The 18143-nt window shown below is 36.0% G+C and overlaps 1 protein-coding gene across 2 annotated transcripts in view; it reads right to left on the bottom strand.

The window, feature by feature from the left end:
- RB1CC1 (RB1 inducible coiled-coil 1) overlaps positions 1 to 18143 on the bottom strand; it is an 82702-nt gene that overhangs the window by 10961 nt on the left and 53598 nt on the right. For both annotated transcript variants that reach the window (XM_012790058.3, XM_012790060.3), the window contains exons 16-18: positions 8715 to 8880; positions 4634 to 4742; positions 4293 to 4533 (exon numbers count right to left, since the gene is read on the bottom strand). In XM_012790058.3, the coding sequence (XP_012645512.1) occupies positions 4293 to 4533; positions 4634 to 4742; positions 8715 to 8880 (516 nt within the window). The remainder of the gene's footprint in view (positions 1 to 4292; positions 4534 to 4633; positions 4743 to 8714; positions 8881 to 18143) is intronic.

Below are 18143 nucleotides of genomic sequence, written 5' to 3'. Positions count from 1 at the left end.
AATTTCTTTTTCTTCCCTAACTGACCTTGCTAGAACCTCCAAGTATAATGTTGAATGCCAGTGGCAAAAGCTGGCCATCTCTGTTTTAATTTTAGGGGAAAAGGATTCAGTCTTTCACCACTGAGCATGATGTGAATTGTGGGTTTTCACAAATGGCTTTTACCAGGTCAAGGAAGTCCCTTCAATTCTCAATTTTTTGAGTGTTTTCTTCATGAAAGGCTGTTGGATTTTGTCAAATGCTTTCTGTTCATCTATTGAGATGATCATGGTTTTTTTTGTTCCTTTTACTCTATTGATATGGTACATTACAAAAATTGATTTTCAGATGTTAAACCAAACTTGCATTCTTAAAATTAAGCCAAATGGGATTTCTGTATGTTACTAGATTTAGTTTATGAGTATTTTGTTAAAACTTGTGTCCATAGTTAGGAAAGCTATATATTTTTCTCTGATGCACTTGTCTGATTTGGTATTAGCATATAATACTGGCCTCACAAAATGAGCAGGGAGAGCAAGGGCACGGTGGCTCACGCCTATAATCCTAGCACTCTGGGAGGCCGAGGCTAGTGGGTCCGTTGAGCTCAGGAGTTTGAGACCAGCCTGAGCAACAGTGAGACCCATCTCTACTAAAAAACAGAAAAAATTAGCCTAGCATGGTGGCACATGCCTGTAGTCCCAGCTACTTGGGAGGCTGAGGTAGGAGGATCACCTGAGCCCAGGAGTCTGAGGTTGCTGTGAGCTAGACTGACACCATGGTACTCTAACCCGGGCAACAGAGTGAGACTTTGTCTCAAAAAAAAAAAAGAGTTGGGAGTTCTCGTCTATTAATATTTTGCTATAGACTATGAAGAATTGGCATTAGTTATATCTTTTATTTGTTAAAAATATTAACCAGCAGTTTTTGCTGTCTATGGTGTATTAAAGTTTTAAATATTAGTGTAATATTTATTATTCTTTTCCAATTGTTTCCCTACCTTGATTTCAAAGTAATCTTGTATTTTCTTTAAAAGATTCTTTAAGTTAAAAAAAATTTAGTCTTTACTATATGTATCATTTATTTTTATGTATAATTATAAAATATGTGTTTACCTCCCACCAATAGATTACCAATTATTCATTCTCATGTTCCATTCTCAGGAGTCTATCCTATACCAAACTGATTTAAAATGCCATATATAGATTTCCATACATGCATGGATTTGTTTCATGATTACCAATTTTATTAATCTGACTGTGGCTGTATTAAGAATGTATTGAATTAAATATTTTATGTATACAGTTTTAAGACTAACATTTGGCAAGACAAATCTTCACTCTCTGATTTTTATTTGGAAATATTACCATCTACGTTTGTACATTTTTTTCTATATTAAGTTTAGCATAAAACATCAATTTTTACCTAACATAGTTTTTGTTAGGATTTTAATTGGATATAGATTAAGTAACTGAATAAATCAGAGAAGAAAAATAATCTCTTTATAATACTGTCCTTCTATCCATCTTTCAATGAATAACTTTCAGGTCTCTTCATATCCCTCATAAGATTTTACAGTTTTCTCCACGTCTGGCACATTTTGGTTACATTTATTACTAACAAATTATTCCTTTAAATTTTTATTTGGATCTTTTATACATATTCAAATCAGTTTTTGGTTGGTAAATACACAAACTACTTCTTTTTTGGATATGTCTGTTACCTACAATCCGATGTTCTCTACTAGTTCTAGTATTTCTTTAGGTGTTTGTGGTATGAACAGCATAATATCCTGAAATGATGGTAGTTCAGACTATCTTTTCCAGTTTTTATTGTTTTATTATTCCAGTTTTATTACTGTCTTGCTGAACAGCTATGGTGGCAGCTTGAATTCTTAGGTTCTTCCGAAATTTATGGAAACACTTCCAAATACTTCTAAATGTTTCAACATTAAACATAATGTTTGTTAAGTCCCTCATACTTACTACTCAAAGAGAAGCTCCCGTATATTCCTAGTTCACTAAAATTTTTAAAAATTCTATTGAGATGATAATATAATCCTTCTCAATAACCAGTGAATATGGTTATATTGAGAGATATATTCTACTATTTAGTTATTACTTTGGCATTCATGAAATACTCCATTGGGTTATGATGACTACATCTTAAAACATGGCATTTGATGTGCTAAAACTGTCTTTAGCATTCTTTGTATCTATAATTCACAAGTAAGATTAACTTATATTCTCTGTAATTCTTAAAACTGTATATGTGGTTATGTCTCTCTTTTCATTCCACATATTTATTTCTATCTTCTATTTATTTAAATATCTACTAAATAGCTTTACTTTCATTGTGGCTCATTTACTTTTACTTCATTTTTACATAAATGTACCTGAGGCTATAATAGTTCTCTCAGTACTATCTAGATTATATTTGTTTTTGATACTTTTATTTAGTTCTGAATAACTCAACTCCCATTTTTATATCAATTTATATCATTTTTATATTATTTATGATATCAATCACATGTGGAATCTAAAAAAGGTGAACTCATAGAAGTGGAGAGTCAAATAGTGGTTATCAGAGACTGGGGTGGGTAGGAGGAAGTGGGTGGGGATGAGGAGAGATTGGTCAACAGGTACATAGGAGTAAGTTCTGTTGTTCTATTGCACAGTAGGTTACTAACCACAATTAATGATAAAGTATTGTATATCTCAACACAGCTAGAAGAGAAGATTTTAAATATTTTCACCACAAAGAAATTATAAATGTTTTAGGTCAGGTGTCCTCAAACTACGGCCCACGGGCCACATGTGGGTATTTTCCCCCGTTTGTTTTTTTACTTCAAAATAAGATATACGCAGTGTGCAAAGGAATTTGTTCATAGTTTTTTTTAAACTATAGTCTGGCCCTCCAACGGTCTGAGGGACAGTGAACTGGCCCCTTGTTTAAAAAGTTGGAGGACCCCTATTTTAGGTGATGAGTTTGCTAACTATCCTGAGTTGATCACTACAATAATGTGGTACATATATCTACACACTACACTATATCCCATAAATATGTATAATTATGTGTCAATTAAAAAGAAAATAAAATTTTAAAAAGAAACCCTAATATAAGTATGTCTATTAGGTAGCAATACTTATACATTTATGTCTATGTACAAGTATTCACATTTCCAGATATATAGCCTCCTATTTTTGTTGTTAATATCATTATTTGGGATTTTGAGACTATCTTGGTAATTTGGTATATAGTTGATTTTCTTAACAATTCTATTAGATTACAGTTGCATTATTTTATTTCTCTCTTGCTTTATTTATTTTTACTTCGTTGTTTCCTGTGAGAGACAGGTGTCCTACTCTGTGGGTCTCAAAAGCTTTCATTCTGGTTTCAATCCATTTTTGAAGCATATATAGTTAATCAAAGTCATATTTTAAAGCACCTATCAGTTAACAACTCATCATTTTCTGGTGAACTGGGCCCTTTCTAAATATGAAATTTCCTCTAACTTTATAAAGATTTTGCTTTGAATTGCTTATAAATATTTTCCGTGACTTGCCTTATATATCTTTGTCAATGACATTATAATAAACTTTCTATATCATTTTGCTTTAGGTGCCTTCCACATACATAGAATGCACTTGGATATATTTTTTTGTTTTTTGTTTTCTGAGAGATTTTGTTTTGACAAGTTGGTTTACTTTTTCACGTATGTCTGGACCTATTTCTGGCATTTATGTTTTCTAATAACCATGAATCTTGGTATGTTTATACCTTGGGTTTTTGAATTATAGTTAATTTGGTCTACTTTCTTTATTTTTAATATATATTCTGAAAGCTTATACCTTTCCAGACTTAAAGTAATCAGTTTCCAGTATGTTCCTTTGAACTAGATAGAAACCTAAATACATTTTTCAATAAAGCTCCCTTGCCTTTCCCCACCAAACACACTCCCTCCCAAATGAATATACTCATTACTATAATAACTAGGCAATGGACTCCCAAACTTAAACATTTCTTATAAGTGTTGCTCAACATTACTGTGGTGATCCTTATCCTGACAGCCTAGGAAAATTTTGTTACAATTATTATGTGCAGTACAAAAACATCCCAAAAATGATTCATTTGGTAATGTTAAAATTATTTCTCACATTTACAGCTCAAAGAATTAAAAAGGCTCAACTTTCAGATATATGGGCTGTGGACAACCAATAATGTTAAAAATATTTCTGCTCTTCAGAGCTTTATAACTTACAGAACAGCACTAATAGCTTAAAAGCCTCAAATAACACAGTTGAAGACATATACTTACTGTACAGACATCATGCTTGTCTCCATTGCTGAATCTACTCTTCCCTCCTCTGCTGTTTCCATGGTTGATCTGTCTGTTTCACCTGGGAGTTCGGGTGCACAAGCTCCATAAAGTTCTGGAGCTGCAGCTACATAAGGTGAAGGAACAAAACTGCTACTTCGCAACTTACTGACTTCTTCTTCAAGCTTTTTCTTTTCCTCAAGCAAACGAGCTCGGTCTTCAGAAAGTGATTCTATCAAATCTGAAAGATCCCCAAATTGAAAAAAACATCATGTAATTAAAAAACATTTTGCAAGATTAAAAATAAAATGCAAAATATTATATTACAAAATGTTACTAACCTTTATCCCGTTCTTGTTGCTGCATTGTACTTTTCAACTTATCAGTAAGATCATTTATTATGTTTTCTTTTCTCATTTTCTCTCTTGTTAAAACAGTATTAAAATTGGTCTAGAACAACAGAATAATAATTTAAATTATGCGGCTGGGCGTGGTAGCTTACGCCTGTAATCCTATCACTCTGGGAGGCCGAGGAGGGCGGATCATTTGAGCTCAGGAGTTCGAGACCAGCCTGAGCAAGAGCGAGACCCAGTCTCTACTAAAAATAGAAAGAAAAATTAGCTGGACAACTAAAAATATAGAAAAAATCAGCCAGGCATGGGGCACATGCCAATAGTCCCAATTACTTGGGAGAAGGATTGCTTGAGCCCATGAGTTTGAGGTTGCTGTGAGCTACGCTGATGCCATGGCACTCACTCTAGCCTGGGCAACAAAGCGAGACTCTGTCACAAAATAATAAAAAAAATAAAAAAGTTAAATTATGTGTATATACTTACAAGGCAGAGCTAAGAAAATAAACTTTAAATATTCTATTCTGTGGTATATTTGTATATGGAGAAAATACAGTGTGATTTATGAACATTTTTAAATATGCTGTATACTGTGGTAAAGGCTGTATTTTTTAAGTTGCAACTTAATATTTCAAAAACAAATTTTATTTTCTCATTATGGTCCATATAGTTACTGTCAGAGATTCTGAAATTTCAAAGAAAGAATTAAAACAATCAACAATTTAAAGATTGCTGTTATACACTTGACTTTCTGAGTAATCATCTTGCTTCTGAAACCTTCTTTTTGTCTTTAGCCAAATTTCAACTACCACACAGCTGACATTTTAGATATGACTCTGTTCTGTTTTTACTTCTTATTTGGGTATTTGCAATGGCTACTGGAATTCTAATTTATATTGGCTAGACTTGTTATTCCCAACTTCTATAAATGTTCTTACTATAAACCTCATAAATCCAATTTCCTACATGGATCTCAGGGGACAATTTGGCAATTTTAACTAAACAAAGTTTCTTTTATAAACATTACTGAATTTTCTAAAATTTCACTTATAAAATTTCATTAAGAAGAGCTTCTTGCAATGTGAGCAAGAGAGGAAAGATGAAATGACCTAAATTGACTCTTCTCATCTGCACAGCATTTCTAATTCCAAAATTTTAAGAGTTCTATGGTCCTTGGATCAATGAATAATGCCAATAATGAGGAAAATAGGGAGATTTCACAGGAAAAGAATATGGCAATTTTCGATTAAAATTCAATAAATTCATTAAATACTGAATTAAATAATTTCTAGCCAGCAAGGCTAGAAATTATTTAATTCAGTATTTAATTCTGTATGGTTCTGTATGATGGATACAGGAAGATCCATCATAAAGAACCATTAATAATGTGGCTTTGTATTAAGCTGTTTCTATACATATTATTTATATATTGAAAATTAATAAATGTTTATAGAAACACATTAACCACTTTGTTTTCATGACCTTTGCTATTATCATAATTTAACATGGAATTTTTAGGAACATTATCACAATTTATAATAGATACATTAGAAAGGGCTAGTTAAGGCCAGGCATGGTGGCTCATGCCTGTAATACTAGCACTCTGGTACGCCGAGCTGGGAAGTTTGCTTGACATCAGGAGTTGAAGACCAATCAGCCTGAGTAAGAGCAAGACCCTGTCTCTACAAAAAATAGAAAAATTAGCCAGGCATGGTGGTGTGCACCTGTAGTCCAAGCTACTCAGAAGGCTGACGCAGGAGGGTGGCTTAAGCCTAGGCGTGTGTGGTTGCAGTGAACTATGATGGTGCCACTGCACTCTAACTGGGGTGACAAAGTGACACTCTGTCTCAAAAAAAAAAAAAACACAAAACAACAGCAAAAAGAAAACAAAACAAACAAATAAAAAAGAAAGAGCTAGTTAAGATAAGAACGAACTAGGCCCAACTCAGAAATCATGTACAAATCACACAAAATAAGCACAACCTAACATATACACTATTGAAAATTGGAAGGTACTTTAGAAATTATCTGTCTTAAGTCTCATTTTACAAATATTAAAAAGTTACTGGCTGGGCGCGGTGGCTCACGCCTGTAATCCTAGCACTCTGGGAGGCCGAGGCCAGAGGATCGCTCAAGGTCAGGAGTTCAAAACCAGCCTGAGCAAGAGAGAGACTCAGTCTCTACTATAAACAGAAAGAAATTAATTGGCCAACTAAAAATATATAGAAAAAATGAGCTCTGTATGGTGGCGCATGCCTGTAGTTCCAGCTACTTGGGAGGCTGAGGCAGAAGGATCACTGAAGCCCAGGAGTTTGAGGTTGCTGTGAGTTAGGATGACACCATGGCACTTTATCCTGGGCAACAGAGTGAGACTCTGTCTCAAAAAACAAAACAAAACAAAAAGTTACTAAAATGTGAAGAACTAAATTAGATATCTGTCAATTTTTTGTTTTGGTTTCAATCAGTTAATTATATCCCCTACTTCATTTTGGAAATCTGAAATTGTATATACGTGCTTATAAAGCACACAGACAAAGCAAGAGAAAAGATCAATTACATATAGAATAAATCATACAAAAGAACCTATAAATTAAGGTTCTTAAAAAGAGAGATGTTAAAACTCTTGGCTACTCTTTCTCCCTCAACACTTACTTTCTTGGCTTTGATAAGCCACACTCTTCTTTTTTTGGCTGCTCTAATTCGCCTCTTCTAGGCTCCCTCTTCTTTCTCTAGGCCTTAAAATCTAAAGTTCATAAGGGTTGTGAACTGTACTTTCTTATTTTCTTTCTGTTCCCTGATTTACATTTATTCAAATTCTAAAATGAAGCTAATTAATCAAAACACTTCAGAAAAAAGATACCACATAATATTCGATGTGTACAATCAAGGTAACATGCAGTATCAGAAATGTATCCACCCAAGTGAAACGGGTATGGTCATCATCCCTGGGCTGAATTACAGTAGCAGCCACCCACTGCTTCTGTCTGCCTTGCATACCTCCAATCTGTCTCCTGTTCCTGTGGGCAATCTTCATTGAGGGTAAATCCAATTATGTCATTCTTTTATTTTTTCTTTAGCTGTTTTCCAGCACTTTAGGTGAAGTACAAGCTCCCTAATAAGGTATCCTAGTCCTTGGTGATCTGACACCCCCTTACAAGCACCACCTCTTACAACTGAACAATAATGAATTAGTAATTAATGAAGTTCAACAGTATTCTATCTTAATCTACCAAAAGCCTAATATATGGGTAAAAATTATAGAAAGAGTGAGAAGTTTGTATTGGTCAGCATGTAAATTAGGATAACACAATTTAGAGAATTCTAGGGCTTAGGGAGAAAAAATTTAAATTTAAAAATCATCTATGTGGTAGTAATAAACACCAACATTTTATAGACAACTAATCTTAGTTTTTTGTTTTTTTTTTTTGAGACAGAGTCTCGCTTTGTTGTCCAGGCTAGAGTGAGTGCCGTGGCGTCAGCCTAGCTCACAGCAACCTCAAACTTCTGGGCTCGAGCAATCCTACTGCCTCAGCCTCCCGAGTAGCTGGGACTACAGGCATGCGCCACCATGCCCGGCTAATTTTTTTTTTTTTTATATACATATCAGTTGGCCAATTAATTTCTTTCTATTTTATAGTAGAGACGGGGTCTCACTCAGGCTGGTTTTGAACTCCTGACCTTGAGCAATCCGCCCGCCTCGGCCTCCCAGAGAGCTAGGATTACAGGCGTGAGCCACCGCGCCCGGCCAAATCTTAGTTTTAAAGAGGTTAAATGATCTACCCAAGATAACACAGGTAGTGAAGAAACCAGAAAGAAAATTCACATTTCCCAATTTCTTATTTCCGACTGTATCATTTTGAAGCACCTGATATTGTCAAATGATATAATTACTGTCAAAAATTTCTTTAAAGATACATGCTTTTATCATGAAGACATTTAATATTAATAGAATCAATGCAAGGAAAAGCATATCTAACATATAAGAAACCCTCAGTTATACAAAGAAATTATATTTGTTAATTTACATCTACCTTCCTCAGATCTCAAATGAAACAGGGAAAGAGGGACTTACTTGTTGTTCAGCAATCAAAGATGTTCGAACACTTTGCATTTCTTCATTCTTTCTTTTTTCTTGCTCTTCAAGTTGTTCTAGAAACTTAGCTTTTTCTTCCTGAAGCTTTTCTTGAAGTTCAGCAACTAAGCTTGAAGAATCTTCTCTGGCAGATTCAACAGCAGGACTTTAAAAATTAAATAAATATAGTATTAAATATTTTAAAAAATTATAGACACAATCACAAATGTGCTAAATATCACATTTAGGCTATTTGTCTTCCTTAAGTGTAGTACATGTGAAAGATATTGGTGTGAACCTTCTCTCTTTAGATTTAAAAGGGAAAAAAGTAAAAGGGAAAAGTTTAGGACAGATTATATGCTCTGTAACAATAACAAGGTTCAATGATTTTATCAGATATTCAAGATAATCTGCATCTATCAGCATATGTAAAAATCAATATACCTCCTAAGAGGTTAGTTTCAAATTACAGTTTTGCTATTTCTATAAATACAATTTATATGACAATTAAGAAAAAAACACATACCTGAAGATGACGTATGTTGAAGGCTTTTATTTTTTTGTTTTTGTTTTTTTTTTTTTTTGAGACAGAGTCTCGCTTGTTGCCCAGGCTAGAGTGAGTGCCGTGGCGTCAGCCTAGCTCACAGCAACCTCAAACTCCTGGGCTCAAGCAATCCTGCTGCCTCAGCCTCCCGAGTAGCTGGGACTACAGGCATGCGCCACCATGCCCGGCTAATTTTCTATATATATTAGTTGGCCAATTAATTTCTTTCTATTTATAGTAGAGACGGGGTCTCGCTCTTGCTCAGGCTGGTTTCGAACTCCTGACCTCGAGCAATCCGCCCGCCTCAGCCTCCCAGAGTGCTAGGATTACAGGCGTGAGCCACCGAGCCCGGCTATGTTGAAGGCTTTTAATTTCCACCAAATAGATTTGGTTCATTTTGCTAGCTAATGAATAAATATCATAAAGCTAAAACCCAAAAATGTTCACACAAAGCAAAATTACATATCCTTGAACAAATATTCACTTCCCTTGAAACTGGCTAACCTCTTGGGGGTTGCTGACAAAGCGCCAGAGATAAGGACAAGAAGAAGAAAAGAGTAAACACAGGCTATTGATTATTTTAACTTCTGGTATACTCTAATCATTAATCTTGTCTACTTTCAGCCTAATGATCCTTTGTATTAAAAAGTTTGTCCAAGAAGTAGATAACTAATCTCATGAAGTATTAAAATAGGCCAAGTCACAAGAAAGAAGCTGCTGTGTTATTAAAAATTCCCAAACTACTTTATCAGGTCAACTTACTTAATTGTACACCTACTTGATTTTCAATATTTTAGTGTTCTTGGAATCAAGATGCATTTTGCAATCAACATGGGTATGTATTTAAAATGTTTGTTCTCAGTATGCCTTATGTAATTTCCTCATCTAATTATGTGATAGGAATATATTAATACTATACCAATCAATCATGCGAACAACTGTTATTCTTTGATTCTTACTTCCAAATCTACTAATAAAATCTAATAGCTCAAATTTGCTGCTCAGATATACTTTCCTTCAAAAGGATAGCTTTAAATGGCAAAACACAGAATATGTAGTTTGTGACACAGTAATATTATGTCGCAGAATCTAGGATTTCTTTCTCAGTTTCCAGAAAGGCTGGAATAGGAATGCTCTATTACATAATAAATTAACTAAAAGGGCAAGATAAAGGATTTGTCTTCAAACTTTCTCCTTTGGGAGTAGAGAAGAGGAGGACATGCAAGTTAAAACTATAACATGGCTGGAAACCAACATGCTGAATAAATCCAAATCTTACTAAGACCTCTCAATAAGAAAGGGATTCAGACTACTGACAACACAGTGCTTAGCTTAGGATAAAACTAGTACAGGCAGTGCTTACTAACAATCCTGTTTGGCCAATGCTGCCCTTCCTTGAAGAACTACCCCTACAGTTACAAGGTAAACTGAAACTGAGTTAAGACAAGCCCAGGTTCCAGGCAGGAAATCAAGGGAGAGCACAGCATAGAACGAGGTCAAAGAAGCAGGAGGAAGGAAAATCATGTAAGGGTTCTGAATTTTATTTCAAGTACTGTTATTGAAAGGTTTGGTCAAGAGACTGATATAGTGTGAATTTAGGTTTTTAGAATGCTGTTGTGAGAAGGGATACTGGTAAGAAATTGCAGCATAGTAAACAAGGCAGAAAGAGGATTTGGTATGATAAAACATGGTAACAACGTATTACAAAGAATGAAAAAGCGTGGTTCAAATTGTATGTTAGTGGGAGGGAGGGCTACACGTAGGAGGGTAGCACTTAAAATATCTAGGTGTCTTGCATCTTTGGATTGCCTGGTGCGCTCTACTTCATGGTCAATGCTGTGCTGAGATGATGTAGATAGAAGAGATAGTTCCGGGCAACAAACATATACAACACCATTGTCTCTCTGGAACACCTGATCATCCCCCAACCCAGAATGAGTACACTGGATGATTAGCACAGGGTACAGTATATGCTGGCTCATAAGGCAAAAGACTTCTGACAGTAAAAGCAAAGGAAGATCAATAATTATCCTTTGCCAGAGACAGAGGTTTCTTGTGGCTGTAATAATGTGGCCAAAAGTTCACACTATACCATATTATTTGAAGCTCTCATTAGAAAATGTTCCAAGTGACTGTCAGACACATTCATTATTTTACATTACCCTAGGATCTGAAATCGCCCTGCACTCTGGGGAATTAACCTAGCAATGAAACAGTAACAGCTAAAATACGTTTTGTTTTTTTAACTAGCACCACGGCCTTGCTTTTTGCGGGGAGCAGGGACAAATACTAAGGGTAGGGGGGACACGATGAAAAAGTTATATCACACTTTAGTTAGAAAAATACAGTAGTGCCCCACCCCCTTATCTGCAGGGGTATATTCCAAGACCCCTGGTGGATAACTGAAACCACGGATAGTACTGAACCCAGTATTTCTTCCTGTATATTCACTGTGGCTGTAACTTTTGCAGTTTAAGGTATGACAATAAAAGTAACACAAATTTTTTCATTCTTCACAATTTCAAGAATAGAAAATCCATTCTTACTGTACATCTCACCAACCTCAGCATTTAATTTCACTTCTTATTAAGGCAAGAACGTTCACCTTTCTTCACTAAAAGGAGAACCTTACAGCTTCCTGGGCATATCAGAACTGCCAGTATCACTACTCCTATCCTTTGGGGCTATTATTAAGTAAAAGAAGGGTTACCTGCACACAAGCACGGCTATACAGCGACAGTCAATCTAGATCTGAAAAGCCAGATGGCTACTAAGTGACTCATGGGCATGGAGCATGTAGGGACATGCTGGAAAAGGGGAGGATTCACATCCCAGATAGGACAGAGCAAGATTTTACTATGCTACTCAAAACAGTGCCCAATTTAAAACTTACATATTATTTCTGGGAATCTTCTACTTAATATTTTCAGATCATAGGTAGGCTAAACCATGGAAAGCAAAACCTGTATTGGGAACTAATGAAACTACCACAGAAATCTAAGAAATTTATCAATAAGGGTTGCTCCCCACCCCAAAAGAAACATAATCCTCTTTGCATACCTGAATAGCCTAAGGAGGCCTGGATTTTAAAACTCAAGGAAGTAGACACATTTCTTATTAGTTGGGAAATCTAACACCCTTTCTCCCACCATTAATAAATTAGTTCTAACAAAGGATTCTATTATCATAGCCAAATTTTTCTAGCAACCAGAAAATCTGCATCGAATAGAAAGGAAACTGACTTTATGCTTGAATTCTTTAAACACTGACTATATTAAGTTGGGGCTAGTAAAAAACTGTTGTTTACTTTTTAAAAACTCTTGAGATTAAAATTACAAAATTAATGTTCCCACCCATACTCACCGAGACCCATTACTACTTGTTGGAAGCAAGTAGATGAATCGTGTAGTAGGTAGACTTCGAGACCCAAGCAAAACACACATACATTGTGCACTCATTTCTTTGCACATGGCTACATGAGAAAGCCCTTTCCCTTACATTTTCAAGAATATAAACTATTGATTTAATATTTCTCAATTAAATAGAAAAAAGATATTTTAATTTTGCATTTCTTTAATCCCAAGTAGACTGAACATCTAGTCACATACTGGCCATTTGTACTTCTTATTTGTTGGCTCAGACTGTCTCCCATTTTTCTAATGGATTGTGTCTTTTGTCTTTTTCTTATTGACTTATGGGAACTCTCTGACATTACAGATATAGCTAATGTACTTATTTATATTTTGCCAATGTTTTCCCCTGGAAATTGGCCTCTCAATGTTGCTTCTGGCATACGTACCACCAAGCAAGGGGTGGGAGGAAAATGTGCTGGATTCTGTGTCCTCACATAAGCAGCATTCCTCTTCAAAGGTTTCCTCTGTATGGCAGAGAAGCCGAGAACTACATTATCCAGAATCCCCTTCAAGGTTGGTTCTGGGTTAAAGCTTGCCAATGAAAATACCCACACATGAGCTGGAATGCTTTAGAGAAATGTCTCAAGAGGTGATTGTAGCCAGACATGTGGGCAATGTGAAATTCATGAGGTTTCCAAGGAAACTACCCGCTTTGGTTCCTCAGTAGATTACTGGTGAAAGTCTTCAAAGAATTATAGCAGACCTACCAGTTTTGGTGCTTCAAATGACTTTCCAGCCACAGTCTGATTTCCTGACCTTCAGCAGTGACCCTTATAGCACTCAATTTCTCAGTTCTCCCAACATTCATGTAAGCTCTAAAGCTAATATTGAAGCCTTTAATCCTGAAACACTTAACAATGGTTCTGTTTTCGAAGCTCAACCCAGTTACAAAAAATGACTTTAGAGGAATAAAAAAACACCTGGAAAACAGATTGATTCTCTAATCTGATCAGATCTGAAAGCAGTAACCTCACTGCCAGTGCAAAATCAAACACGGATTGACCAGGGCAATACATGGCAGTACTGATACCTGTAGTTTGAGATCAAGGGACTAAAGGCGGCAAGACTTTGGGACATGTCCTTCCAAATCCCACCAAGCATCTCTTACCATAAGCAACAGACTCTTCTTCCTTGTCTGAGGAAATTAGTGTCACTTCACCTGAAGTTATTCCCTTCTAAACAGATACTTTTCAACAAACTCTCCCGCTATTTAATTACTTCCACTCACTGATACTTTCAAATCCCTCCATCTTGAGACATAAAAATCTAACAAAAGAGGAATTGCAAAGCAACTGTAAGATTTTAAATTTATTTTTGCAAAAACACAGTTAATATTTACAAGAATGGGTCCAAAGAGAGTTAGAAGACAGAGGACAAATTTAATGAAGAATCAGGTCAAAATTATTTACATGGATGCAATGACCACAGATTCCAGATTCAATTTGGCTATTAAGACTTTGCTTAGTTGATTGCCCGAAACCTGAACCTAAAGGCCAACATTAAATGAAAATGATATGGAAAAATGAGATATCCTAGACCAAAGGTAGGCAAATCCAGCCTAACTGCTTATGTAATTAAAGTCTCATTAGAACACAGCCAAATCTATTCATTTTTATTGTCTCTCTGCTCTCTTGCTACAATGGTACAATTGAGTAGTTTAGCTAGCACACATCTGGCCCATTAACCTTAAAATATTTACTATCTGGCCCTCTACAGATAGTTTGTCAACCATTTTCTAGACCAGTGATTCTCAAAGTGTGTTTCATAGAAGCCTGGAGGTAACCAAGACACATTCAGGGCATGAATTAAGTCAAAACTGTTTCACACTAAGATGTTATTTCTCTTTTCACTTTGTTGACATTTGTACTGATAAAACTGTTGGCAAGACAAAACTCTAAAGTAGACTGAAACAGGATCCACACTTTTCACCCGTCTCAGGCATGCGTGCTTCCCATCCCTGGGGATAAGCAGCCAGAGGGAAGGATGACACATGGGACCCGAACTTTCCACCTCTCGCAAAGGCCAGCTCCAAAAAATTATTCATGAAAGGATGGTGAAAGGGGCCACCATTTGTAGTCATTGTATCCTTCACTGCAAGGTACTCACATTGGGGGTGGGGGTGGGTGAAGGGAGCAGTTCTAGAATATCCTTAATATAGTAAAAATTATTAACATCCTTAAATTTCAACCCTTGCGTACACATCTTTTTAACATTCTGTATGACCAAATGGGAAATACTCATAAAGCACTTCTGCCACTTAGCAAAGTATAATATTTGTTTATGGAAAAGCACTTGTCCAATTGTTTTAGAAGTGTGCTGACTAGCTATTTTTTAAAAATATCTCCATGTTCTGGAAGACCTGCATAACTCAGTGAGCTATGTTCTCCAAATGGCCAATTCATGGTGCCACAAAATCATGCATGAGTAAAAGATAACTTTCAAAAGTGAGAGAGAGGTCAATGGATAGTAACATAAAGACTATATAAGGAAATCCACTGATATAGTTTCAAATTCCATAATGAAACTAAAGTTTAAGAAATTACCACTTGTTGAATTCTGATTTGGTAACAAAGAAGAATATCCACAATTATCTGAAAATGCTATTTAAATATTTCTGTTTCCTGTTACATCTGTGTAAGGTCGAATATTTTTTCGTGTACTTCAATCAAAACATATTGCAACAGAGTGAATGTGAAAGCAGGTATGAGAATCAAACCAAACAAATGTGCAAATGTATACAATTCCACTCTTCCCACTAGTTTTCATTTTAGAAAAGTTTTCATGAAAAAAATCTTATTTATGGTAACATGTAATGAGGTTATTTAAAAATGACTATATTATCTTAAAGTTCTTGGTTTTAATTTTTAGTATAGAGAATATTAAGATATAATTCACGTAAACAAAAACAGTTTGGAGTCCTCAGTTTTTTCAGAGCGTAAAAGTGTACTGGGAGCAAACTTAGAGAACTACTGCTCTTGGCTTTACATATTTAAAGAATGGTAACACATTACATGCACATAGAGCATGTGACTAAGACTGCATGTGACCAGTAAATCTTAAAATGTATCTGACCCTTCAGAGAACAAGTTTTCTGACCCCCTTGTCTGTAAGGCATCCAAAGGGAGTATACGTATACTGGAAGGATTTATTATGTATACTCGGAGGAAGCACAAAGAATACTCCCTTTACCAAAGCTTTCTTCAGCTTCAAAGGCTCTGTAATGGTGCTCTGCAGGACAGGGACAGCACAGGGAGATGAAGCCAATTAAATTCAATGAATTTAATGGAAATGACAGCATTCTGTAGTGGCAGAGGCCAATTAGTGGCACTTCATCACCAGAGACATGATGTGGCTCTATTATAGGTCACAGAGGAAGACTAATCAGGTTTGACCCAGAAAAATCTTTGGCAGAGGTTGTCGTAAGCCCTAATAGAACTGGCCAATTAAAGGCTTATTAAAACTGTAAAAACAAAAAACTTCACATCCAGTATTCAGAGATCTAACTTAAATCAAGAGAATCATATCCCTCACCCAATTATGACACACAAGCCAGTAATCGACTACACTGCCAAAGGTATCTGCAGCCATTTTCCAGACTTTTGAGGGAATACTGAACACTGGTCTGCAAGAATCCTAACACAATGGTCCTCCAGGAAAATGCTGGTACTCAGGTGAGTCTAGGTCCAGTGCGTTCTCACTGTAGACAGATACAAGTTGAGTATCTCTTATTCAAAATGTTTGGGACCTGAAGTGTTGGGATTTGGGGATATTTGCATTATACTTACCAGATGAGTGTCCAAAATGTGAAAATCTGAAATGTTCCAATGAGCATTTCCTTGTGCATAATGCTCAAAAAGTTTTAAATTTTGGAGCATTTTGGATCTGGGATGCTCAACCTATATATCCTTAGATCCAAGATCTGTAGTGAAACAGACATAAAAGCAACTGGCAAAATCCCGTTGGTTCCCTTACTTGTGCAATGAGTACTATTATGGTGGAAAAAGCCAAGTAAACTTCCTAAAACTATCTCTCACTTCACATGACATAAGGGAAATTTCCATCACACTCTTATTCAAAGTAAATGTATCCTGTCCAGAAGACATGGAGACTGAGCAATGGATTACTAAAAATTAAATCAAGTGGTGACTCTAATTCAACTGTTGTTTCAAATATGACCTCTTTGCTGGATCTAATTGACAAGGCCTATGCCCCTACTACCTGACAAGTCAACAGACTTGGTGATTTTCCCCCCCTTCTATTCCTATTAGTAGAAACGGGGGTTGACCAACTTGCTGTAAAGGGAAAGATAGTAAAAATTTAGCCAGATGATCCAGATGATCTCCATCCAAAAGCAGTCAAAGTCATTATGTAGACGAATGGGCATGGCTGAATTCCAGTAAGGTTGTATTTATAAAGACAAGCAGCAGATTCCCACAAAATCTAGTATGTCAACCCTTGCTATACATCATAAGAAGCAGTTTGCTTTTACCTACACAGACAGCAGTACACTTTCACTGTCTTATCTTGGAATTATATCAACTTTTCAGTGCTGTTAAAATCTAGTTGGCAGGAATATATAAAAAATCTGCCATCAAATATGGGAGGCTGGCCATGTAGGACAGTTCTCTTAGCAAAGTAGACTTGGACAAAATACTTCACCCACGTGAACAGCTTCACTGTTTGTATTTGATAATCTTGGAGTAATATAACTAAGGTATTTTGACCTCCTAAAATAATTCTTCAGGGGAATAAAAAAAACCAGTTGGCAGGAATGTTGGTCTTGCTATTCCTTAGGACATCACATTAATCCAATATAATTGATGGCAGCACATTGGTAAGATCTAGGTAAAGAGGAAGTAGCAACTACCTGAACTCCTTGTGCAAGATGCAGACATACTAGGGAGTGGATAATAAAGCCCATGGAAATGCAAGGGCCTGTCATTAGAGATGTCTCCTCTAGAGTGAAGAGATAAGCAGCTGCTAGGTGAGCCTCTCTAAATTTTGGAGGAAACACATAGCACATTTGGGTATGCTGCTCTGAGCTGTTTATCAATAAACTTAAAAGGTTGTCTGTCTGTGCAAGGCCCAAGAGACTCTGTTGCTATAGGTTCAGATTAACATGCTCTAATACTTGAGCTTTATTTCCCAGCAGATGCTTAAGGTGTCAGTAGTAGAAATGGATGTTGTATGGAGCCTTTGGCAAGTCCTATAGGAGAATCACAAGTACAACCCCTAGGATTTCAGTAGGCAACTATCTTCCTTTTGCAAAATAGCTTACAGCTTGCTACTGGGTCTTTGCAGGGACTGAAAGACCTTGACTGAGAACTCCTAAGTTAGAACAAGACTTGATCTGGCCACCATAAAACAAGTCTAACCATTAAGTCATGAATTTGGGTTTATATAGCAGCATTCCTTCATCAGGTAGATGTGCCATATACAGGATCCAGACCAAGTTAAGTCTTGGAGGGACAA

The sequence above is a fragment of the Microcebus murinus genome, chromosome 7 (genome assembly GCF_040939455.1).
Source record: "Microcebus murinus isolate Inina chromosome 7, M.murinus_Inina_mat1.0, whole genome shotgun sequence".
NCBI lineage: Eukaryota > Metazoa > Chordata > Mammalia > Primates > Cheirogaleidae > Microcebus > Microcebus murinus.
The sequence above is the reverse complement of the archived record's forward strand: the minus strand, read 5'-3'. Positions and strand labels throughout refer to the sequence as shown.